The 25,816-nt window shown below is 33.2% G+C and overlaps 1 protein-coding gene across 3 annotated transcripts in view; it reads left to right on the top strand.

The window, feature by feature from the left end:
* GFPT1 (glutamine--fructose-6-phosphate transaminase 1) overlaps window positions 1-25,816 on the top strand; it is a 64,822-nt gene that overhangs the window by 20,680 nt on the left and 18,326 nt on the right. The window contains exons 5-14 of one of the 3 annotated variants that reach the window (XM_074207901.1): window positions 90-148; window positions 1,809-1,943; window positions 2,991-3,052; window positions 4,259-4,338; window positions 4,536-4,589; window positions 5,128-5,181; window positions 9,548-9,653; window positions 10,756-10,919; window positions 21,306-21,401; window positions 24,312-24,409. In XM_074207901.1, the coding sequence (XP_074064002.1) occupies window positions 90-148; window positions 1,809-1,943; window positions 2,991-3,052; window positions 4,259-4,338; window positions 4,536-4,589; window positions 5,128-5,181; window positions 9,548-9,653; window positions 10,756-10,919; window positions 21,306-21,401; window positions 24,312-24,409 (908 nt within the window). The remainder of the gene's footprint in view (window positions 1-89; window positions 149-1,808; window positions 1,944-2,990; window positions 3,053-4,258; window positions 4,339-4,535; window positions 4,590-5,127; window positions 5,182-9,547; window positions 9,654-10,755; window positions 10,920-21,305; window positions 21,402-24,311; window positions 24,410-25,816) is intronic. The other 2 variants (XM_074207888.1, XM_074207893.1) reach the window with 2 other exon arrangements.

Here is a 25,816-nt window from a genome sequence, read left to right on the forward strand (position 1 = left end):
ATAAAGCTTTTGATTGCATTATTATATTCTTGTGTTCATTAGGTCTTCATGTAGTAAGTATTGTCAATATATATCTTTGTTTTCTTTAGAATTTATTGTAATTCACAATGGAATCATCACCAACTACAAAGACTTGAGAAAGTTCCTGGTAAGCAAAGAGACCTAAATAAGACTCCAATTACATAAGAATATTTTGGTTGAAATTAGCTTCAATTGTATATATCTTCAATTGTCTAAGAATACATAGAATGAGAAGTTGTGTATTAGGTTAGGTGGTAGATTGCATGTCTCTCATTTTAGAACTGTTGTAAATAAATTTGGAAAGGTATCAAAGGGTACCCTTTTTTTTTTTAAAAAGCAATTGGAATTAAGTGACTTACTTAGTTAGGATCACATAGCAAATAAGTGTTAGTTCTAAGGACAGTTTTGGACTCAGGTTTACTGACTCAAGTTTCAATGCTCTAACCACTTTGTCACCTTGCTGCCCCAAGTCTAGTTTCTCTTGAAGTTAGCTTCTAAGAAGGCATAGAGAGGTTGTCATCTTTGTTGACTCTGAAACCACCTTGAAGTATTTATTTAATATGTTAACTAGGAGTAGCAAAGTGAACCCTATTAATCATGTCAAGTATATTGTAGATCATTGTGATTTAATATTTTCAAATAAAGGGAAAGCGATTTTGTATTTCTTATTTGTAAAAGAAATGACATTTATCTGAAATGTAAATGAACCAAAAGCTTAACTCAGGTAATTGACTTTGATTTAAAAAAAAAACATGCTAAGCTAGTTTATCTCCTGATTTATTCAGAAAAGGAGCTTCTAGAGTATTACAGTTTATAGACTGATGTCAACAGAAAATTTTTGCCCACTATAAGACTTTTATTCCCCTAGTTCCTCACTTATTTAAACCTTTAAACTTAAGAAAATTGGCCAACACCTCCTTGTGTCCATTTCTTTCTTCTATATTCAAGTCTTCAAAGTATAGTATGGATTAGCTTTTAGTATTCTTTTAGCTCTCTTCTGATCACTACAGCTGAATATCTCTCTTAACTATATGATGCTCTATAAGGATAATTTTTTTTTTAAGACAATGGGATTAAGTGTCATACAGATTTGAACTCAGGTCCTCCTGACTCCAGGGCCAGTGCTCTATCCACTGCACTGCTTAGTTTCCCCCTATAATGATAATCTTAAGAGGAATCTCAAGGCACAGCATCACATTCAAATCAAAAAGGAAAAACATTGTTATGTTCAATATAGCATAAGCATTTAGTAGATAGCTACATGTTAGAGGTTATCTAGATGCACAGTGGATAGAGTGACAGACCTGCAGACAGGAAGCCTTGAGTTCAAATTCTACCATAGGCACTTAGCCTAGACAAATCTCACTTAATTTCTCTCTGCCTCAGTTTTTTCTTTTATAGAATTGGGATAATAATAGCATCTACTTCCAAGGATTATTGTGAGGATCAAATGAGAGAACATGTACAACTCTTTGAAAACCTTCAAATACTATAGAAATTCTAACTATTATTTAGCTGTTATATAGAATTTATTGTAGTTTAATTCTTTGAAACTTGATGATCTAGTAGTAGTTATATGTAAAACTGTGAGAAAAATTTTTAAATAATAGATTAATTAGAATACTTCATTGATAAAACTAGAATTAGAATGTGTTTTCATTTTCAATTAACTGTAGACTAAGGTAGGTGTCAGAAAAATATGGGAAGAGTCGTGATGAAATTTTGGGAAAATGTAGAGAAAGATTTGGAAGGAGTACTGTCTCTTAAGTATTTTTTTTTCTTAACAGGAAAGCAAGGGCTATGATTTTGAGTCTGAAACAGACACAGAGTCAATTGCTAAACTTGTTAAATATATGTATGACAACCGAGAAAGCGATGATATAAGCTTCACAACGCTGGTGGAGAGAGTGATACAACAACTGGTACTTAAAATTTAATTTGAAAAAGAATATTTTGTCAGAACTTATTGAACTAGAAATCATTGTTGATATAAAAATTCTGCTTTTTTTATTTGTTTAAAAGAGAATGATTTTTTTTACTTTTTTCTACTTCTGTTACATTTTATATATGATAACTATAGCATATAAATTACAGTGTAGAACCAAGGAAACTTAAAAGTTGGAAGGGACATTGGAAGTTCTCTAATTCAACTCCTGTCTTAAACATGAGTCCTTCCTAAAATATCCCTGACAAGTAATCAGCTTCTTCCTGAAAACATCTTTGCACTGGGAACTTAGCTCTCCCATAATGCAGTCCATTCCATTTTTGGACAAATTTCATTGTTAGACAGTTTTTCCTTATATTGAATTGAAATTTATCTCCCTGAAACCCATTGATTCTTGTTTCCCCTTTGGGGAAACTAATGCCTTATTTACATAACCCTTTAAATATTTTATGTCATTGGTTATCTTCCAAAGCCGCTTTCTTAATTGAGGTCCTCATCACTCTTACCTGAACCATTGGAGTAGCCTTCTAATTGGACCTTGTGTCTCTAGTTTCTCCATTTCATCCTCCATTTAGCTGCCAAAATGATTTTCCTAAACTTCTGACCATGTCATCCCTCCAGTCAATAAATTCTAATGGCTCCTAGTCTCTTATGTGTGTTTTTTGCAAACAACCATACTATCCTACCTGATGTCCTTTGCACAACATGTTCCATTTTCCTTATCCATGCCTTTGTCCAGGAAAGAGGACTTGAATTAAGGAGGTGGCTTTGGAAGGGTACAATGACAACAAGAGGCTCCCAGCTGCTAAGATTACTTTCCTTCTACTCTGTTTACCTTAATACCTACCTTGCTGATGCTTAACTGTTAACTCTTTGAAAGCAGGAGCGACTTTGTTTTTTTTCTTTGTATTTCCAGCACTTAGGCATTGATGTTTAGTAAATACTTATTATTTGATTGATAGTTTTAGAGTCAATATATGATCCTGGAAAATATGATGAGCAGACTTTCTTATTTTTCTCTTAGGAAGGGGCCTTCGCACTTGTATTTAAAAGTGTGCATTATCCTGGACAAGCAGTAGGTACAAGGTACTAATACTTTTGCTATTTAATAGTTCTATTATTTTTTTGAAAATGTTCATTGTACCATTATGTGACTTCTTTGATTATAAGTTTTTTTAATTTGAGAAAGTAACTTTACACATGATCTACCTTATTTATTATTACCTAAATTCTGATCCTTGCTGGGATTGGAGCCAAAGAAGAACTTTTACTTAAAGTTTACTTTTCATTTTTTAATACACACCTCCCCATTCTCTACTCAGAGAGTCCTTTCTTATGACCTAGAATAGAACAAAGAGGAAAACATTTTGTAAAACTAACTAGCACATTTGAGAATGTATTCTGTATTCCACATCCATGGTCCCTTAACTTTGTGAAAAAGATAAGCAAATGCTTTTTATTTTCCAAAATCAGGAAACACAATATTCTGAATTTGAAACTGAATGTCACACCAAGAAAAAGACTGTTGTTGAGCAATTTGACTGTCCTTTTGAAAAGGCAGAATTTTAGTTGTGGAAAAGACAGTTATCTGTTCTTAGTTCAAAAATAGGTTTTTTTTGAGTCCTTTTTCTTTTTTTATAGTATTCGATGTATAAATATTTCCTTGAGAACATGTAAAGTTTAGAATTTTTTTATTTGATTATTTGGAATTTGATATAGGACTTTTGTATGCTTAGGAATTATTGAGATTGTTCTGCATATTTTACAAGATGAATAATTTTATGCGTGATGTATTCTTTATTAATTTTATCTCCACTGAATTATTTAAAACGATAGTTTATCATTTAAGGGATACTGTTTGTGAAGCATGTAATTATCCCATTATTTTTATAGACCTAGATTTCCTTTATTAGACTTACCTAAAACAAATGAAAATGGTGAATATGTACTTGATCAGAAGGTACATAGTTAAAATTGAGTGTCAGTCTAGGTCATGGAATTATTATATTCATTTACCCAGAAATAGTATTTTTTTACCCTGCTTTTCAAAGTTGACTAGGTAAACAGTTGAATTCCTGATAATAGATGAATCTTTTCCTGTTCCTCTACAAGTGTAAATCCCCCACACTAGACTACATTATATTCAGTTTATTCTTTTTTTGAAGAGTTCAGTTATTAGTGTTGTCTTGGAGGGAGAATTAGACTCTTTCCTGAAGCATGTTGAACTCTTATGCCACAGATCCATAGTTCTGTAATGCATTAATCTTAACTTTAGTACCATTGTACTTGCAGACGAGGAAGTCCCCTCCTGATTGGAGTACGAAGTGAACATAAACTGTCCACGGATCATATTCCAATACTGTACAGAACAGGTATGAACTCTTTCTACAGTAAGCTGCTATGAAGGAAATCTTGGACAGCAGTATAGGAGATGTGGGACTTTTTTTTGTGTGTGTAAAGAGACAGTTATTTATTAATCTGTTTAGGTAACATTTTGAAAAGAGTTTTTGGTTTTTTTATGATTTTGATGACTAGTAGTTGTTTTTTTCCTGTTGTGTACTTTTTTTAGCTAGGGTTCAGATTGGATCAACCCTCACACAATGGGGATCACAGGGAACAAGAGGTGGGAAGCGTGCCCTTTGATTGCATGGATAGAGAGGGATCTTGAGTTTTGCTTTTATTGATTTTCCATTAATTCCCTGCTCTTGGAGTGAATGCCCTGGGCCTCTAAATGTGCTCTTACTTTTTAGGATGCTTTGTTTTTATCTTTTCTAATTTGTAATTTGCATTTGGCCTGCTTGAATTTGACTTTTAGGTGACTACTTTTAATTTGTTTATTAACAAAAATGGAAATTCATGAGATTTAGAAAATTTCAGAAATTGGAGTCATAAAGTATTCCATTTTATTTTTCTCTGTTAACATGCATTGGATTTTTATTTTAAATAATTTGTTTTAATATAAGTTCTGCAATAATTTAGAAAAAATACATTGTCAGTAGGGATTAATAGTATGGCTGTTCTAGAATACATTAGCTTGATTGATAAAAAATTTTATTCTGCATGTCAGTTTCTTAGATTTATAGCTTATACTTTAGATAGTTTTATTTCTATTTTAGTTTTTTACTATTCACTTAAGTGTCTTTTTCATATTGTACTTTCAGCTGTACAAACTATGGATCATTCTATTGATGTAATAGCCATAAAACAGGAACAAGGTGCCTTCTTGATATGTGTATATATATGTGTATATAATGTATATACTTTAATATTAAAATTTGTTATAAAAGAAGAAAGGAAGGGGGGACTTACAAGAACAAAACTAAGAACCACATCATTAATGTGTAAATATTGTTTTCTTTTAAAAAAATGCAAATCAGGGTGGCTAGGTGGCATAGTGGAGGGCGGCTAGGTGGCATAGTGGATAAAGCACTGGCCTTGGAGTCAGGAGTACCTGGGTTCAAATCCAGTCTCAGACACTTAATAATTACCTAGCTGTGTGGCCTTGGGCAAGCCACTTAACCCCGTTTGCCTTACAAAAAAAAAACAACCTAAAAAAATGCAAATCTACCATAAGTAAAGAAGTTAAATTGAAAATTTGTTGTAGTTAAATCCTATAGATAATTGTTTTTTAATTAGCTTTTTAAAAAAATAGCATAGTGACTTCAAACAATAACCTCATTGAAATTTTTCTTAGGATACTTGCAAGAGGACAAATTAGTATATCATTTCCCTATTACTTTAAGGTCTATAAGTGCTCTTATGAAAACTCCAGAAGTTAACTAGTACAAATATTATTAATATTTTATAGATGAGGACATTCAAGTCAGAGATTTGACTTAGCCCAGTGCTCAGCACATAGTAGATGTTTATTAAGCATTAGTTGATTAATTGATTATAGTCACCTATAGTCACCAAACTTGAACCATAGTCTTCTAAGATTAGTGCTTTTTTTTAAATTACTACATCACCTTCTTCACCTTCTAGTTAGAGAAAACTTGAAACTAGAGCAATTCGATCTGTTAACCAGTTGTTCCAATGGTGGAATATATTACCTTGTACATTTTTCTAATAGGAGCTTTAAAAATAATGGAAGAATAATAGTAAAACTCAAGAAAATTTGGAAGAAAGGCAGCATATAAGTAATGTCCTCATTTAGTAAATGGGTTAGCAATGAATTTTGGAGATTATTTTAAACTTTCAAGTGCAGTTAGCTTTTAGAAGAAAATAAAATCAAAACTTGGAGAGAAGTATAATGAGATGCAGCCTGATTAAAAATTTCTTACTAAGCAATTAGATTGTATTTTTAAAAATCTACATACTGAATTTATTCTTTAGATCTGTGACTGATTTCTGAAATATTGCATATATGTTTGGTGGAAAGACCACCCTGTTTTCTAAGTAATTTTGAATTTTGGGCTCCTTTTCCAATAAAATTTACATGTAGCAGTGATTTTCATTGTAATGATATATACATATATGTATCCCTAAAAATGCTTTTAAAAAGTAAGCTTATAGTGTGTAAAACACTTTTACACCAGTGATCTCTTTGATCATCAGAGCTACTTTGTGAAGTGGAAATAATATGTATTTTATTCATGACAAAAATGGGGAATTAGAAGCTTTAAGGTTATAGATATGATGAGTCATTGCAAAACTGGGACTTGAACCCACGTATTGATGATTTTTAAAAAAATTTATTTTCCCCAGTTACATGTAAAAGCAATTTTTGACATTCATTTCAAAAACTGGGTTCCAAATTCTCTCCCATTCTCTCTCTTTCATTGTCCCCCCCATTGAGAAGGCAAGCAAATTGATATAGTCTATACATGTGCTTATGAAAAACATTTCCTTAATAATCATGTTGTGAAAGAATATATAAATCATAGAAAACCCAGAAAAAGAAAGTTAAAAAATATGCTTCATGTATAGTCAGACATCAGTTATTTCTCTGGGGATGGATAGCATTCTTTATCATAAATTCTTCAGAGTTGTTTTGGATCATTGCTTTGCTGAGAATTCATAGCTGATCTTCTTACTAGATCACTGTTACTTTCTACATAGTACATTTCACTTTGCATTAGCTCATGTAAATTTTTCCAGTGGTTTTTTTTTTTCCTGAGATCATTCTGCTTATCATTCCTTTATAGCAGAATGGTATTCTATCATAATCATATACATATATGTCATATACCACAGTTTATTCAGCTATTCCCCAGTTGATGGGCATCCCCTCAATTTCCAATTCTTTGTACTAGAAGAGGGGTGCTATAAATATTTTTGTACATATAAGTCCTTTTCCCTTTTTTTTTAAATCTCTTTTGGGTCACAGACCTAGTAGTGACATTGCTAATTCAAAGGATATGTATATATGGTTTTATAGTCTTTAGAGTATAGTTCCAAATTGCTCTACAAAATGGCTTGATTCCATGTGTTTTGAATAGATATTATTATTACTGTCTTTTTGTCCCATGGGCCCATAGAAAAAAATACTCACTTTGCTGAAAGAATTTTCTACATTGTTCATGGATTGTTTATTTAGATTTAATAAGATTTATAATGTCCTACCACTTTTTAACAAAATTTCCAATTTTTCTGTTATTCTTTGATTTTAGTTGGTGTGAACAAAGGAGAACTATTGATGTTTCATTGAGAGGAATGTATTTAAAAAGTATTAAGTACTAATTATGTACCAGGCTCTGTGCTAAGTGCTAGAAGTAGTAAATCTAGTATAGAAGAAAGGACCTGGGATTTGGAATTGAAAAGACCTTTGTTTGATTTCCAACTCTTCCGCTGTATTGATTCAGGATATCTCTTCTCCTTTGGGCTTCAATTTTTTATTTATCTGTTAAAGCTCTAAATATGAAGACTGAATCAAAGAAATAAAATAAAAATGAGGCCCTTTGACAATAAATGTTCATTGCCTTTTGAGGAGTGATTACCTTTTAGTTATGCAACTATAAAAGATAATTAAGATATCTTCCATAACTAAAGGAAAGTTTCATGTACTAACTAAAGTACTGAAAGACCCAATTTTTTAAACAAGAAACTGAAAGGAAGAAAGACTTTGAGTTAAGATAATTCTAGTCTCTAGACTGTCACTGTTATGCAAAAATGTTTTTGAATATTACAAAGTGCCATCATGAGAAGAAATTCTTAATTTTAGAAATTAAGTATTTTAAAAATAAATGCCAGATTTATAATTTTGGCACAAGTGGTGCCTTAAAAGTTTAGATGACTAAATTAACTTGAAAAACAAAGAGCCTGAAGAGTAAAGAGAGAATTTTGTTAGTTTGCCCACAGAAACTGTTCAAAAATGATTGAAGGAATGAACCAAAGCACTAGTTATATTGACTTAAACAAACTTTTAGAATAAATTGAATCTGTAGAAAGCCATATTTATACAGTAAAGATGTGGTGTGCAGGCTTAAGAATGGGAAAAGAAATCTACATGCATGCTTTAATCAGAACTTGGGTACTTTAGCTGAAAAATTATTTGAAAAATTAACCCTCAACATCATCTGGTCATTTCTTCCTCATTCCCAAGTTTCATAATTACAATACCAAAATAAATGATGGTGGGGCATACATTGGTGGCTTAGTTGATTGATCTTCCTTAACTCTTACTTAAAATAAAAGAACCACCTTTTTCTCCCAGAAAAACCAACATGAAGTCAATTTTGACCATAAACCATTAGATTTGATTTAGAGACTTTGCATATTTAAAATTGCATGTCTCATATATACTCCTTTATAGACATACATATACATAATAAGTATATTAAATTTTCATGTAAAATAGTTGCTAATATTTTGATCTGTGTCTTGCAAATAGTTGAAGATGATTATTTTGTCAAAGAATGGCAATATTTTGATTTGGCTGGCTGTTATTTGAAATTTGCCCTAAAGTGATTTGTTTTCTTGATTTCTTTTTTTACCCTCTTTATAGATAGTAGGGGAAAACCCTTTTGTTTCATCTTTATTTTTTATTATTTTTGAGAGTTCTGTGTGTGTGTGTGTGTGTGTGTGTGTGTGTGTGATGAGAATAGCATAAGATTTGACTTTTGGTGAAAGTTTTCTGTTAAACTTGTCATAAATTAAGTTTTTTAGGAGATAATTGGAAAGAAAATATTAATTCTTGCTTTTCCTTTCCATAGAAACATTCTGATTTATTAATCATAATAATTTAAATTTTTGTTAGGTGTAAAAAAACTGGAGTGAAACAAATACATGCTTATGACAAAAAAACCAAAACAAAACCAAAATACACTAAAAAACAAAACAGTTCTTTAGTGATGCTGAATTTTCAGTTTAAATACCTAAAATTTTTAAGTGATACAACTGAGAATTATTTACAATTTGATTAATTGCCCTACCCTTTATCCTGATGACCCAAGGACATAGAAAGCAATGTGGTTAGTACTACAGTCCATGGAGGTCTTCTTTTATTGCCTTTTGAGCAAAATCTGCTAAGACAATGCTGAAATTGCTTCATGTTGGTAGATAAATCAGGGTTGTGCTTGAAGATTAGTTTAATTGTATTTCTTTAAGTGTATGAGATGATATCTGTTACTAATATCCCAGGCAAAGACAAAAAAGGAAGTTGTAGCCTCTCTCGCGTGGACAGTACTACTTGCCTCTTTCCTGTTGAAGAAAAAGCTGTTGAATATTATTTTGCTTCTGATGCAAGGTGAGCTTCCATTCATTATTTCAATTTTTTTTAACCTTACTGCCTTAGGAAAGTCATATGATTTGTAGTAAATCTACTCTGTCCTTAATCCTTTTCTCTCTCTCTCTTTATTTTTTCCCTTTGGCAATCTCATTTTCGATTTATGCATTTGGTTTTTATCTTTGTACTGATAACTCCCAAATCTACTTATACAGATTCTCATTCTTCATTACGATTCTTTAATTCCTAATATTTAATTGCCTACTGATCATTTAACTCCACTTTATATCATGGTCAACATATCTAAAACAGTTTTTGGAAATCAAATACTCCTAAATCTGACCACCTTCCTAAAGTGCTTCTATTGGGTTGACAGCACAGCCAACCTCCTGGTCACCCAAAGTTAGAACTCAGAAGACATGACTTGGTCTGTTTCCTTTTCTCATCATAGACCTCATTGTCTATCTTTAGTGCTTGTCTTAGATGAATTTAATAATGAACCTATTTGATAAATGGCATATCAGATACAAAAATGGTAAAGGCTAATTGTGGTAGTTCCACTATCAGACTCCAAACTGGAAAAGTGGCAGTAGACCTTTCCATTTCGTATCTGTGGTAGAAAAGAGTATCATATTCCAGAATCAAAAACTGAAAGAAATTTAAAAGACACAGTGCAGTCTACTATTGAACCAGGAGTTTCTATAGCAAACCAGATAAGAAGTAAGCCAGCCACTACTTAAATCAATGTTGGAGAACTGACTATGTCTGAAAACATTCTGTTATTTGTTGTAGGCAGCTCTTAATTATTAAAAAGTTTTCCATATGTGAAGATGAAATTTGTCTCCTTGTAACTTTCATCTTGCTGTCAAGGAATTTATAGCCTTACTTTGAAATTTAAGACTTATAACCTCAAATTTAGAGAACTATACAGGGAAGTGGAATTTTCTATTAGATCTTGATAGCACTTTATATATTGTGGATGCTTAGTATTTGTTTGAATGAGTTAACTGACTTCCTCAGATAAAAAGCCTGGTGTGTTCTGTTTTTTGTTTTTGTTTGCTGATGGAAAGTTCACTTTCTGTACAGTTAATTGTTCCATTCAAATTCCCTAACAATTTTCTAGTGCTGTCATAGAACACACCAACCGTGTGATTTTTCTTGAAGATGATGATGTGGCAGCTGTGGTGGATGGTCGTCTTTCTATTCACCGAATTAAGCGTACAGCAGGAGATCACCCTGGCCGAGCTGTACAGACACTACAAATGGAACTGCAGCAGATCATGAAGGGTAAGGCATTTTGTTTCATTATTTTCTTAGGGAAAGGTAGAAACTTTTCCTCAATGCCTTCAATCTATCATCAATTTATCAGCGGATTATTTTGTGTGAGCATTTTTATAATTTACTTGATTGATAGGTATGGGAATTCATTTTAATTGTGTTATGGATAAGAGTTCAGTTTCCAAGACTATAGGGAATCAAAATATTTTTACTTAAGTTGAGTAGATTGATTCTCATGTATTATGTCATATGTAAGTTTATTTAATCTTCTTTGTGAAGTCATGTCTGTATTTCATTGCTGTTGAACCCAACATTATATTGTACTAGACAAGTGTTTATCCAGCCTTCTACATGAGGACCTACAGCTGCCACCTCTAGAAGCACTTTTGAATCTTTTCCCACTTTTGAATAGTTCTTATTGTTAAAAAGTTTTTCCTGACACCAAGCTTAGATTTCTTTGCTCGTTTGTAACTTCCTTCTTTACTCCTGTTTGGCCCTCTGCAGATGAGCAAAGTAATCCTATTCCCCCTTCCACATCATGATAGCTCTTCTGATTCTTGAAGAGAGCTATCAGTCATCAAATGTAATTTTCTCCAGGCTAAAAGTATAGAGCTCTTTCAGCTGATCCTCAAATGTTATGAACTCAAGTCCCCTCACCACCCTAGTTGCTCATCTTTGGACATTTTCTAGCTTATCAAATCACTTAAATCATGGTACCTAGAACTGACCAGAATACTCCAGAAAAGCCAATAGCAGAGAGTACAGTGGGACTATTACCTTCCTACTCCTAGAAACTGCTTTTCTTTTAAATAAATCCTTTTCTGCCTACTGGCCAAGATGGCAGAGAGAAGACAGACACTGTGCTAAGGTCTCCTGGTCTTTCCTCATATATAACATGAACAAATGTCTTAACAGAAATATGATTGTTGAAACCCAGAAAAAGAAGCTAGGAGAACATCTACCTCAAGGTCTGTCTCCCGGGTTCATGAGTAACCTGGGGGCAGAGAGCAGAGAGCCAGTGGGGGTGGGGTCAGAGCCAGACTAACCTAAGATCAGCTGCAGGGGCCTTGACTGTGGGACCAGGGTCTGTTGAGTCCAGCGGAGGGAACTCAGGCCAACATCAATATGATGCATAAGCTGGTTCGTTTATTGATCACAGGATACATACTTTTATACTCTACATTTACGTAACCAATTACATAAGCGTTTTAGCAAGCATTTTTTTCACATGCATACCTTATGTATGTCTTAGGTGATTGTTTTGAGAACCAAACAGTGTTTTGATAAACAGAGTGAAGATTGTTTTGAGAACCAAACAGTGATTTGATAAAGAGAGTGCAGAAGGTAATTATCTCAGAATGTGCTATCTATCTGAACCTGGGAATACACCTCATTAGCTCAGACATGCAGCTACTCCCTTATCTAAGCTCTGAAGCACATCTTGCTTGTTAAAGCACATAACTATTTCTGTGTTAACCCTTCAAAGCTCTTAGCCTGGAATACATATGACACAACAGGGGTCCAAGGCTGCGGAGTCTTTGGCCCTGGGAGCAGAGGTCAGGGGAGTCCCAGCAGGGCTGGAGGGCAAGTTCTAGCACAGAGAGTTGCAGTGTGGTTGAACATTGATCCACTGAGCTCAGCTGGTCTGGAACACCACAGGTTCCGTGCTTTCATTTCAGCAGAGTCCTCTTCACAGAACAAACAACAAACAAAATAACAGCCCACCCATCCCTCACACCTCAGGACCTAGCCCACATTGTTCAAGGATAACAGTATCCAGCAGCACCACCCACCCCTTTCCAGGACCACAGACACTCCAGAGAAAGCAACCAGCACCTCCTACTGGCTGGCCCACTTGGAGTTACTAAGCCAAGGGAGCAAAGCCTCTAGGGAGTTCAATACCAAGCCTCTATGAACCAGCCCCTCCTCCAATACAAGATCTTTGGAAAATGAAGAAAGGCCAGGGAAAAAGGGGTATCCATAGAAAACTACCCAGAAGGTAAAGAACCTTATTCAGAGAGATCTAGGACTTTTTAGGAGAATATGATTTGGTCCCCAGCCCAGAAAGATGGAGTTTAAAAATCAATTGGAAAATTTAGGAAAAGAAACCTGAGAGAAAATTGATACCTTGCAACAAGAAAACAGATTCTTGGAAAATGCAGTTGGACAAATGCAAAAGGAAAATAATTTTCTCAAAACCTTAATTGGTCAAATGGAAAACTCCTTCAAAAATAGAATTGACCAATTGTAAAAGGAGTTGCAAAAGGTAAATGAAGAAAATGCTTTTCTAAAAGAAAGAATGGAGTCTGTGGAAACTAAGGACTTCATGAGACAACAAGAATATTAAACAAAACCAAAAAAATCGAAAAATAGAAGAAAATGTAAAATACCTCTACAGCAAAATCACTGACCTCGAGAATAGAACCAGGAGAGACAACTTAAGAATCATTGCACTCCCTGAAAATGTTGAAGGAAAAAAAGAGCCTGGACTTAATGTTACAGGATTTAGTGATGGAAAATTGCCCTGACATGAAACCAGAGGATAAAATAGTTATTGAAAGAATACATCAATTTCCTCCGGAAAGGTATCCCAAAATGAAAATGCCAAGGAATATTGTGACCAAATTGCAGAACTATGAGATAAAAGAGAAAATCCTGCAAGCAGCCAGAAATAAAATAATCTAGATACCAATGAACCACAGTAAGGATTACACAGGATCTGACTGCATCCATATTAAGGGATCAAAAGACCTGGAATATGATATTCCAAAGAGCAAGGGAGCTTGGAATGCAGCCAAGAATTCATTATCTGGTAAAACTGAGCCTTCTGTCCCAATGGAAAAGATGGACATTTAATGAGATAGGTGACTTCCAACTTTTCCTGATGAAAAGATCAGAACTAAATAGAAAATTTGGACTTCAAACAGGAGACTCAAGAGAGATATGAAATGGTTAAAAAAAGGGTAAAGAAAAATCTGCTGTCCAATAAGATGAAACTGCTATATCCCCACCTGGGAGAAAGTCTCATAACTAAAGAATTGTAACTCTATTAGAGAGAATATATATTTAACCAGAAATAATGGATACTCATGACTTACCTGTGACTCTGATAGAGTGATTTAAAAACAATATCTCCTTAAAAAGGGGGACGGTAAAGACAGAAAGGAGGATGTAGGAGATTGAATGGGGGTAAATCACATTACATAAAGAGGTCCAAAGGACTTATTACAATAGAGGGGAAGAAAGGAGAAGGTGAGAACCGCCTGAATCTTAGTCTCATCAGATTTGGCTTAAAGTTAACACACACACACACACACACTCATTTAAGTTAAGAAATTTATCTTATCTTTCAAGTATTAAAAGGGGAAAGGGGGAGGGGGAGGAAAAGAGGAAGTAATAAAAGGAAAGGAAGGACGAAGGGGCAAAGGGGAAGGGGAAAGAATGGGAAGGGGGGTTGGATATAAGGGGCAAACACACTGAAAGAGGTGATATTCAGAAACAAAATACTGAGGAATATGGATAATGTGAGAAAAACAAGGAAAAATACAGAGGGAAGATGGCATAGAAGGCAATAAAGAATTAATAATTATAACTTTGAATGTGAATGGGATGAACTCTCCCTTAAAATGGAAGTGAATAGCAAAGTAGATTAAAAACCAGTATCCTACAATGTACTGCTTTTAAGAAACTCATTTGAAGCAGACACACACACACACACACACACACACACAGACACACAGACACACAGACAGAGTAAAGGTAAAAGGTTGGAGCAAAATATATTTTGCTTCAGCTGAAGTGAAAAAAGCAGGAGTAGCAATCCTTATCTCAGACAAAGCAGCTACAAAAATGGTGTTGGGGTGGCTAGGTGGCACAGTGGATAAAGAGCACCAACCCTGGAGTCAGGAGTACCTGAGTTCAAATCCGGCCTCAAACACTTACTAAGTACCTATCTGTGTGGCCTTGGGCAAGCCACTTAACCCCATTGCCTTGCAAAAGCCTAAAAAAAAAAGATAGTGTTAAAAAAGAGATAAGGAAAGAAACTATATCCTCCTAAAAGGTATTGTAGATAATGAAGTAATTGCAAAACTAAACATGTATGCACCAAATGGTATAGCATCCAGATTCTTAGAGGAGAAATTGAATGAGTTACAGGAAGACATAGAAAGAAAAACTCTATTGGTGGGAGACCTCAACCAATTGCTCTTAGATTTAGATAAATCTAACCAAAAAATAAACAAGAAGGAAGTTAAGGAGGTAAATAGATTGTTAAAAACTTAGGCATGATAGACCTTTGGAGAAAATTGAATGGGAATAGAAAGGAATATGTTTTTTTCCTGCAGTAAATGGCACACAAAAATTAACCATGTACTAGGGCATAAAAACCTAAAAATTAACCATGTACTAGGGCATAAAAACCTAAAAAGCGTATGCAGAAAGGCAGAAATAGTTTATATATCCTTCTCAGATGATAATTTAATAAAAATCACATGCATTATTGGGCCAGGGAGAAATAGTCCTAAAACTAATTGGAAACTAAATAACCTCATTTTAAAGAATGACTGGATCAAAGAACAAATTATAGAAAGAACTAATGATTTCATCTTAGATAATGACTGTAACAAAACAAGACACCAAAACTAATGCTATGCAGCCAAGGTAGTTATCAGAGAATATACTATATCTTTAAATGCGTACATGAATAAATTAGAGAAAGAGGAAATCGATGGACTAAACATGCAACTAAAAAAAAATTAGAGAAAGACCAAATTAAAACCCCCAGTTTAATACTAAATTAGCAATTCTAAAAATTAAAGGAAAATTAATAAAATAGAAAGCAAGAAAAAGTTATTGAACTAATAAATAAAATCAAGAGTTGTTTTTATGAAAAAAATTGATAAACCCCTGGTTAATTTGATTTCAAAAAAGAAAGAAGAAAACCAAATTACTAGTATCATAAATGAAAAAGGTGAACTTACCACCAATGAGGAGGAAATTAAAGTAATCATTTGGAATTATTTTGCCCAACTGTATACCAATAGATTTGACAGTCTAAGTGAAAATATAAGTTTCCCAGGTTAAATGAAGAGGAAATTAAATACCTAAATTACCCTTTCTCAGAAAAAAGAAATTCAGCAAGCCATTATTGAACTCCCTAAGAAAAAATCTCCAGGGTCAGATGAATTCACAAGTGAATTCTGTCAAACATTTAAGGAATAATTGGTTCTAAATCTATATAAACTCTTTGGAACAATAGGTGAAGGAACTCTACCTAACTCTTTCTATGACACCAATATGGTGCTGATACCTAAACTAGGAAGAGTGAAAACAGAAAGAAAATTATAGACCTATCTCTCTGATGAGTATAGATGCCTAAATCTTCAATAAAATCTTAGCAAAACGATTACAGCAAGTTATCACTAGGATAATACGCTATGACCAAGTAGAATTTATCCCAGGAATGCAGGGTTGGTTCAATATTAGGAAAACTGTTAGTATAATTAATTATATCTATAACAAGCCTCTCAGAACTCATATGGTTATATCAATAGATGCTGAAAAAGCTTTGGACAAAGTACAGCACCCATTCCTACTAAAAACACTAGAGAGCATAGGAATAAATGGATTATTCCTTAGAATAATAAGCAATATCTATCTGAAACCATCAAACAAGCATTAATATGCAATGGGGATAAGCTAGAGGCATTCCCAATAAGATCAGGGGTGAACAAGGATGCCCATTGTCATCATTACTGTCCAATATTGTACTAGAAATGTTAGCTTCAGCAATAAGAGAAGTAAAAGAAACAGAAATAATTAGAATTGGGAAGGAAGAGACAAAACTCTCAGTCTTTGCAGATGACATGATGATGGTATACCTAGAGAATTCCAAAAAATCATCTAAAAAACTACTGCAAAAAATTAGCAACTTTAGCAGAGTTGCAGGATATAAAATAAACCCTTATAAATCCTCAACATTTCTATGTATGATTAGTAAGATGAAGCAGAACGAGCTAAAAAAAAGTAATCCTATTCAAAGTAAGCTCAGACAATATAAAATACTTGGGAGTCTACCTGCCAAGGCAGACTCAGAAACTTTTTGAAAACAATTACAAAACACTTCTAACACAAATAAAATCAAACTTAAATAACTGGAAAAATATCAGCTGCTCATGGATAGGCTCAAATAATGTAATAAAAATGACAATTCTGCCAAAATTAAACTACTTGTTTAGTGACCTACCATTCAAAATTCCAAAAAATTACTTTAATGAGTTAGAAAAAATTGTAAGTAAATTCATATAGGGAAATAGTCGAGAATCTCCAGGGATTTAATGAAAAAAAGTCCAAAAGAAGGTGGCTTAACCCTACTAGATATAAAATTATTATAAAACATCAGTCAAAACTGTCTGGTATTGGCTAAGAAACAGAGTAGTGGATCAGTGGAGTAGACTAGGTGCAAAAGAGATAGCAGTAAATGATTATAGTAATCTTCTGTTTGCTAAACCCAAAGAGTCCAGCTTTTGGGATAAAAACTCTCTCTTTGATAAAAACGGTTCGGAAAATTGGAAGCTAGTTTTTTAGAAACTTGGATTAGACCAACACCTCACACCCTATACTAAGATAAGATCAAAATGGCTATAGGATCTAGACATAAAAAACAATATTAAAAGCAAACTAGGAGATCAAGGAATAGTTTACCTGTCAGATCTATGGAAAGGAAAGCAGTTTATGACCAAGGAAGAGATGGAGAACATTATTAAAAACAAATTAGATAATTTTGATTACATTAAATTAAACTTTTGTACAGACAAAACCACTGTAACCAAGATCAAAAGAAATGAAGTGCATTGGGAAACAGTTTTTACAGCTAGTATTTCTGACAAAGAACTCATTTCTAAAATATAGAGAGAACTGAGTCAAATTTATAAAAAAAAAACAACAATCCATTCCCCAATTGAAAAATGATCAAATGATATGTGGAGACAATTTACAGATGAGGAAATCAAAGTAATCCATAGTCATATGAAAAACTGCTCTAAATCATTGCTTATTAGAGAAATGCAAATTAAAGCATCTCTGAGGTACCACCTCACACCTCTCAGACTGGCCAATATGACTAGAAAGGACAATGATCAATGTTGGAAGGAATGTGGGACACTAGTACATTGTTGGTGGACCTGTGAACTCCAACCTTTCTGGAGAGCAATTTGGAATTATGCCCAAAAGGCAACAAAAATGTGCATACCCTTTGATCCAACAATACCAGTACTGGGTCTGTACCCTGAAGAGATGATGAAAAAGGGTAAAAACACTATTTGTACAAAAATATTCATAGCAGCCCTGTTTTTGGTGGCAAAGAATTGAAAATTAAGTGAATGTCCATCAATTGGAGAATGACTTAACAAACTGTGAATATGTATGTCATGGAATACTATTGTTCTATTATAAACCAGGAGGGATGGAAATTCAGGGAAACCTGGAAGGATTTGCATGAACTGATGCTGAGTGAGATGAGCAGAACCAGAAAAACATTGTACATCCTAACAGCAACATAAGGGGGATGATCAGTCTTAATGGACTTGCTCATTCCATCAATGCAACAATCAGGGCACAATTTTGGAGCATCTGCAATGGATAATACCTTCTGTCTCCAGAGAAAGAATTGTAGAGTTTGAATAAAGACTAAAGGCAATTATTACCTTTATTTAAAAATTTTGCTATCTTATAGTTTATTTTTTTTTCCTTAAGGATATGATATCTCAACACATTCAACTTAGGCAATGTATAGCATGGAAACAACGTAAAGTCTAACAGACTGCCTTCTGTGGGGGGTGGGGGGGAGGAAATGAGATTGGGGGAAACAAAATTTAAAAAAATTAATAATCAAAAATATCTTTTTTTCCAGTTAATGTAGAGTTTTCAGTGTTCATTTTTATCAAATTTTCTCCCTTCATTCCCCTCTCCCCAAGGCAGCAAATGATCTGATATAGATTATATAAACGCAATCATGTTAAATATATTCCCATAGTAGTCATGCTGTAAAAGAAAAATCAGGACAAAAGGGAAAAAGCCACAAGAAAGAAAAAACAAGTAAAAAGAAGTGAAAATTGTATGCTTTGATCTGCGTTCATACTCCCACAAGTCTTTTAAAATTGTCTTTGATTACTATATTGCTGAGAAAAACTAAGTCTGTCATAGTTGCTCTTCATAATTTTGATGTTACTGTGTACAGTGTTCTCCTTGTTCTGCTCAGCATCAGCTCATTTAAGTGCAGGTTTTTCTGAAATTCTCCTGCTCATTTTTTTTTCACAATTTGTTCAGCCATTCCCCAATGATGGGCATCCTGCCATCTTTCAATTCTTTCCCTCCACAGAAAGAACTGCTCTAAATATTTTTGTTCATGTGGGTCTTTTTTTCTTTTTTTAAATAATCTCTTTGGGATATAGATCTAGTAAATTATGCATTTCTAGATGAAGCCTAAGGTCATTCCTTTGTTCACTGCTACATTATACTGTTGATATATATTGAATTTGCAATCCACTAAAATCCTTAGATCTTCTCTATAACAACTTCTATATACCTAGCCTTATCTTAAACATGCAAAAATGACTTTTAGTACCCAGACACAAGATGTTACATTTATCCTTATTGAAATTAAAATTAATTTTATTAGATTCAGCCCAGTATTCTACTCTGCCAAGATTTTTTTAGATCTTGACTCTGTAATCCAGTTTAATAGCCTTTTCTAGCTTTGTGTCATCTGCATATGTGATGTGCATGTCTGCTTTCATCCAAGCCACTGATAAAAATGTTAAACAGCACAGTTTCAAGTATATATGGTTTGTTTTGAATCTATATTTTTATATAATTTGTATCTCTCCAATTTCAAAAAGAAAATAGGTTAGTCTGGTCTAACCTATTTTATTGACCCTATATTGACTCTCTGCACTCACTGCTTTCTTTGCTAGATATTTCTTTAGTAATCTCTAAAGTTTTATTTGGAATTGAAGTCAAGCTCGCTTGACTGTAGTTTGCAGACTCTGTTCTATTTCCTTTTTTCAAAAATTATCTTACTACTTACTTTTGGTGACCAGAATCATGTACTCTTTCACCATAGCACTCTTATTGGGAATAGAATGTGTTGGGAGAGTTGGATTTCTCTCTACTCCTGTCCTGCAGTAATGACTCCTCTGGTTTGGATGGGGATGAGAGCACTCAGTACTTTTGGGGGTGAAGTAGATTCAAGCTGTCATAAGCCTTCAGCAGAGCAGAAGTCTTGTTTTAGAAGTTTCTTTACAAGTATATAAGGGTCATTTGTAAGTTGTGGGTTCACATGTTAGCGACTGCTTATGTATAATGTAGTCATGTAACAGAAATGGAATATGAGGAAGTAACTGTGTATCTCAAAAATGAAGACTAATTAAATCTTTGATGGGCTATGATAAATTCTTATTTGGGATGTAACATGCCTGTCATTTGTATTGGTTGTTTATCATGGTGCATAAAGTGAGGGAGTGTGTAGCTAGTAATAATAATGAATGATCATATTAGTACTTTGAAATTTTAAGATCATAGCTATATTCAGTTTACATCTAAAGCTAATTTAATTAAAGTTTTATTAATAGAAAATTTTTTATTGATCTTTTTTTCAGGTTTGTTTGTACTCATTTATTATAGAAGCAGCTAGTGTTGGATATGGAGTCAGGAAGACTTGAGTTCAAATGTGAACTTAGATTTAATAGCTGTGTTTCCCTGACACAAGATACTTAACCTTCTGAATGCATCAATTTTCTCATCTGTGAAATGAAGATAATATTAACACCTACCTCCCAGATTGCTGTGAAATTATATTTATAAGGTGGTTTATAGAAATACTACTCAAAATACTTAAATATTATTGCTATTTTTATTGAAATTCTTTTAGAACTGCAGACGTTTATCTGTTTATACATGCAAAAATTAAGTTAAAAATTAAAGGAAAAGTTACTTAAAAGTCTTTTACTGATTCATTTTCAAACCATTTATAGAGGCACACATTTTTGAAATGACAGGTAACTACTGAATGCTTCTCTTTGCTGTATCTTTTAATGAAAATAATTAATTTGTGCTCTGCCTTATTTGTTTTTCTTCCAGAATTTTTATAAGGTAAAAATTATGCTAATTCTCTAGATTCTTGCAGTTGAATATTTTGCTCTGTTATCATTGGTTCCCTCCTCACTTCCCATCCTTATAAACTTTAGTGAAATTCAGAGAGTAATTTACAAACATTCAACCAAGATCTAGCTCTCAATGTAATAATAGAATATTGTTTGAAACTTCCTACTTTTTGATTTACTTAATGTATTGATTTCCTGATTGTCTTCATGATATTATAATTTGCTTTACTTCTAGGCAATTTCAGTTCATTTATGCAGAAGGAAATTTTTGAGCAGCCTGAATCTGTTGTTAATACAATGAGAGGAAGAGTTAACTTCGATGATTATACTGGTAATTAAATGTATATTTCTTAACTATTTAAAAGTATCTTAGCTGTTGTTAAGGTTAAAACAGGTAATATGAAAGTCAATCATGCTTTCTGTTTATTTTTATAATTGGTCTATCAGGGAGGCACAAACCCATTTCTAAAAAATCCTTGGAGCATGCACTTGAATATATTTTTTATAAAAATAAAAAATGAAATACGCTCTGCTCACAGGAAATTTATTATTATAACTCAGATAAGCATACATTTATTCACTTCCTGAAATCTTAGGATGAAGAGGTCACCCTTTGAAATTTGAGGTAATTTTAAGATAAATAAAAAAGATAACTACTATTTCATAGTAGATATCTAGCTCATGATACTCCTTAAAGGAGTTGAGTGAAACAGGTATAGGATTTAAATAAATTTTAAAAATATCTGGGAAATTTTTGAATGGTAGAGCCATAAATAACTTTTAAGAGAAGTTGGAATATTCATAACTTTTCAAGGATCGTGTGAATGATTAAAATTCTACATCCTATAACATTTCCCTTAGGGAATATAATGGTAGCAGAATTTTGGACAGAAAGAAGCAGAGGTTTGTCTGTGCTCTCATTTTAATGTTATTGTTTATGTCTTAACTCCTCAACTCAATGATAAAGTCTTAGAGCTCCAGACCATATCAGGGTGCAGTGTAAAGCAGGCTCTCATTATTTGGTGAATAAAACAGTAGGTAACAGTTCTGGGAGAGAAGGGATGTGAACAGAGAAGAACAAATGAAGGAAAACTTCCTCAAGGAATTAAGGTGACAAGGTTTGGGCTAAATCTGAAGAATGAGAGAGCTGAATTGGCAGCAAACAGGCATTGGCAAATGCCTGGCAAATACAGAGGCAAATAAATAGGAGCAAAATTGCTTTCTGCAGAACCCTTCTGTGTCCTCTAAATTTCATAGATTTTTTTTTTTTTGGTTATAGCAATTTACATTCAGCAGTCAGTTGTCAGATATATATTAAGTCATCTATAGAGGAAAAAAATCTTTTTTTGCTAGAATAGCTATTCTCAAACATGTTTATTCACAGCACAGTATTTTTTCCTTCTAGGGAGTCACAAAACACTGAACTGAACATTGAATTTGGCAACAAATAAAGGTTTCGAGAGTCTCTAGATCTATAAACTTTAGAAGACTCTCAGTCTCTTTCCCTTGCCGCCCCCCATCCCTTTCTCCTCTTCCTTCTCTAAACTTAGTACTCTTGTGAAGAGGCAGTTGTGAAGTGTAGTTGAGGGTAGGCATCTGGGGATGGAGGATGGAGGGATGGAGAGGAATGTGGATGGATGGTGCTGGCACAGCCTTTGAGATTGAACTATTGGACTAGCCCTGGGATAAAGCCCCCTATACTGAAGAAGCTTACAATCTATTTCACAGAAACCTATACTCCAAAAGAGAACACAGAGACCTTGAATAAGGTAGATAGATATAAAGTGCTATTGACCACCCTCCCAATTTTAATATTGTATTTTAAAGTTTGAACTTAAGCACCAACTGAAAGGAGCATTTATTTCCATGTACAAAGTAAAGCAAAAATGGGAATTGAAACTGAGAATGTCTCTGGATGCATATTGCTTAGATTCAGGATGTTTCCCTGCTTGCTTATCTGTTACTTGCTTCCTGTTTTCTTCTTAGCATTAAAACTTTCAGTGATTTTTCTTTCACTTTTGGGGGTCAATCTTATTGCTATATTCCTTTCCTTATCACTCCCCCTCTGCACTAAAAAAACAGAACAAAACAAAAAAAACCCTAACACAACAAATTCCCATCTTGGTTGTGTTTGAAATTTTATGTCTCATTTTCAAATGAAGTCTCTTATCACTGTCATGAGGTGTGTAACAGGCTCTCCAAGTGCTCAGGGGCTGGAGTTTGTCACTGCATTGATGAGAGTTCTTATATTTCTCAGAATTCTTTAAAATATTGTTATTGTATTAGTTCCTTGCCCTTGTTCTTCTAAGTATTATTATTCTTGAGGAGTAAAAGGAATCAGTGTTTCAGAATAGGAGAATCTGATTGTAACCTTAAAAGGTGGGTAGTTTTTTTCTAAAGAACCATGGTAATAAGGACAATGTGTTTGTGTGTGTGTGTGTGTGTGTATGTGTATAAAACATAGGGTGAACAAAACATGAGGCCAAGTGGAGGGCCTGTGCTGGTAGAATGGTGACAGTTTTGTTGACTGCAATGTAAAATAAATGGGAACAGTATGAAGTAAGGCTGAAAAGAGAAGTTGTTACATTACATAGACTTTTGGATGAATGTTATATAGGATAAGGAAATGTAGCATCATTGGGTTTAACAGTAGGTCTGCATTTAAAGTTTTATCTTTGTAGTTTATTTGGTAGCAGTATGAAGGGTATATTGGATAAGGAAGAGAAAGGGTAAAGGAGATCATTTAGAAGGTTCTTTCAGTCATTAAGACCTGTAATATTTGGGGGTGGAAGGAGGGTAGGAATGAGAATGAAAAAAAGAGATGGACTGGAGATTGTGGAGAAATGGAATTGTTGTTACCTATTACTAAATAATACTGTTTAGAACATAACTAACTGAAAATAATGATATGACATTAAGAGATAAAGTCATACAAATGAGCCAGTTCCTGTTAAGGATAATGAACTACATGTTTCTGTTATTTTCTAAAATTATGTTTATCATTCTCAAAAATTCTGAAAATGCTTCTGTGATAGGTTAAATATATATATGTATATATATAAAATAAATGAAAATTTCTGTTTCAACATAAATAGTATTTATTTACTTAAGAAATTTTGATAAAAAGAATTTTTTGCTTTAGAAAAGTTCTGCATGTTTTTCAGTGTTATTGACATACATATTCCTGAAATGTTATCAGATGCAGCACTTTTAAAAAATGTAATTAAATCTTTTATTTCAGTAAATTTGGGAGGTTTGAAAGATCACATCAAAGAGATCCAGAGATGTCGACGTTTGATTCTTATTGCATGTGGGACAAGTTATCATGCTGGAGTTGCAGTAAGTGGTTTCTTGAAATTTTAGTTGCATTTGATTTTATTGTATTTTTAGAGTTGTTCTGCTAACTATTAAAATATCTTTGCTAAAAGGGAATGTTCTTTTCTTCTTATTGCAAAAGTGAAATTGACTCAAGAAATTTAAAAGCTGCTTCAAGGTTTTGCAATGGCATACAATAATTTAGTCCTGAAAAATTGATTTTAGAAGCACTTTCCAGGATAGTAGAATCTTTAATGTTGGTTTTTATGAAGGACAGCAAAGTAAAATCCCTGCTGCTCTTGAAAAACTCCTTATTTCTCTCTTTATCTTTGCCTTCTTTTGAGAATCAAAGAAATTTGAGCAGATTTGCCTGAAAGGGAAATCTCTTTTTAACTCTTTTAACTCCAGAAAAATATGTCCTGATTTTGTAAGATTTTGTAAGAACTTTTTGCCATAGTTTTATTTAGAAGTTGAAAAACTAGCCTGATGATAATTGGCTTAAATTTATTATTAATGTGGGGGGCCATTGAACTGAAAGGATTTTTTTGGTCCAAAAGTAGAAGTCAACTACTAATTGGTAACTTACAACATTAATTTTTTTGAGTCTTTCTATTAAATCATTGACTTATGATAGTTGTTGAAAACCAGATATCACCTCATTTTTTTTTTCTTTAGAAGCAATCCTATTCATTCTAGTGAGGTTTTTTTTTTGACAGTTGTTTTTGATAGAGTCCAGCAGGTACATTGTTCACAGATATTTTGGTCTTAATAAAATGATGTGAAAAGCAAAAAAAAAAAAAAATCTTGAGACGTAGTGGTTTATTTATTTTGACTGGGAACAAGATTGTATTTATATCATTCCAAAAGGAGCAGCTTTCCAATGGTCTCTGGTTTTATTGCATCATGGCAGGGAGCAGAAAGTTTATTGTTCCACTTGTAATATAATATAGTAGTTTTCCATTTCAAAAATAACCCATTCATTAATACAGATTTAATCTTTGTTTTGGTGATGCTATTTTAAAAAATATTCAAAATTAAAGTAATTTAACCAGACATATTTTTCTCCCTCTGTTCTGAAAAAACATTTCTCCAGATTAGTATGTATTTTAGAGTTGGCATTAACTATTGATCCCCAGATATTCAAAAGGAAAACATGAGTTTTGATGTGTTTTGTACATGGATATCTTATTTGTAAATAGCAAAAGAGCATATTGATTCAAATCAAAAGTATGGAAGAGGATCATTTTTTTTAGATGAAATGCTTTAAAATTTTATGACAGTTTTCCTATAAGGAAAAATCTGTGTTATTATTGTTAGGGTTTTCTGTCTTATTGGAAAGTTCTTGTTTTATATACTGCTCATGTAAACATCATTTACTATGTACTTCAAGAGGGCAGCAAAATCTTATATGTGAAACTATGTGAAATATGC

Source organism: Macrotis lagotis, chromosome 1, assembly GCF_037893015.1.
Source record: "Macrotis lagotis isolate mMagLag1 chromosome 1, bilby.v1.9.chrom.fasta, whole genome shotgun sequence".
NCBI classification, from domain to species: Eukaryota; Metazoa; Chordata; class Mammalia; order Peramelemorphia; family Peramelidae; genus Macrotis; species Macrotis lagotis.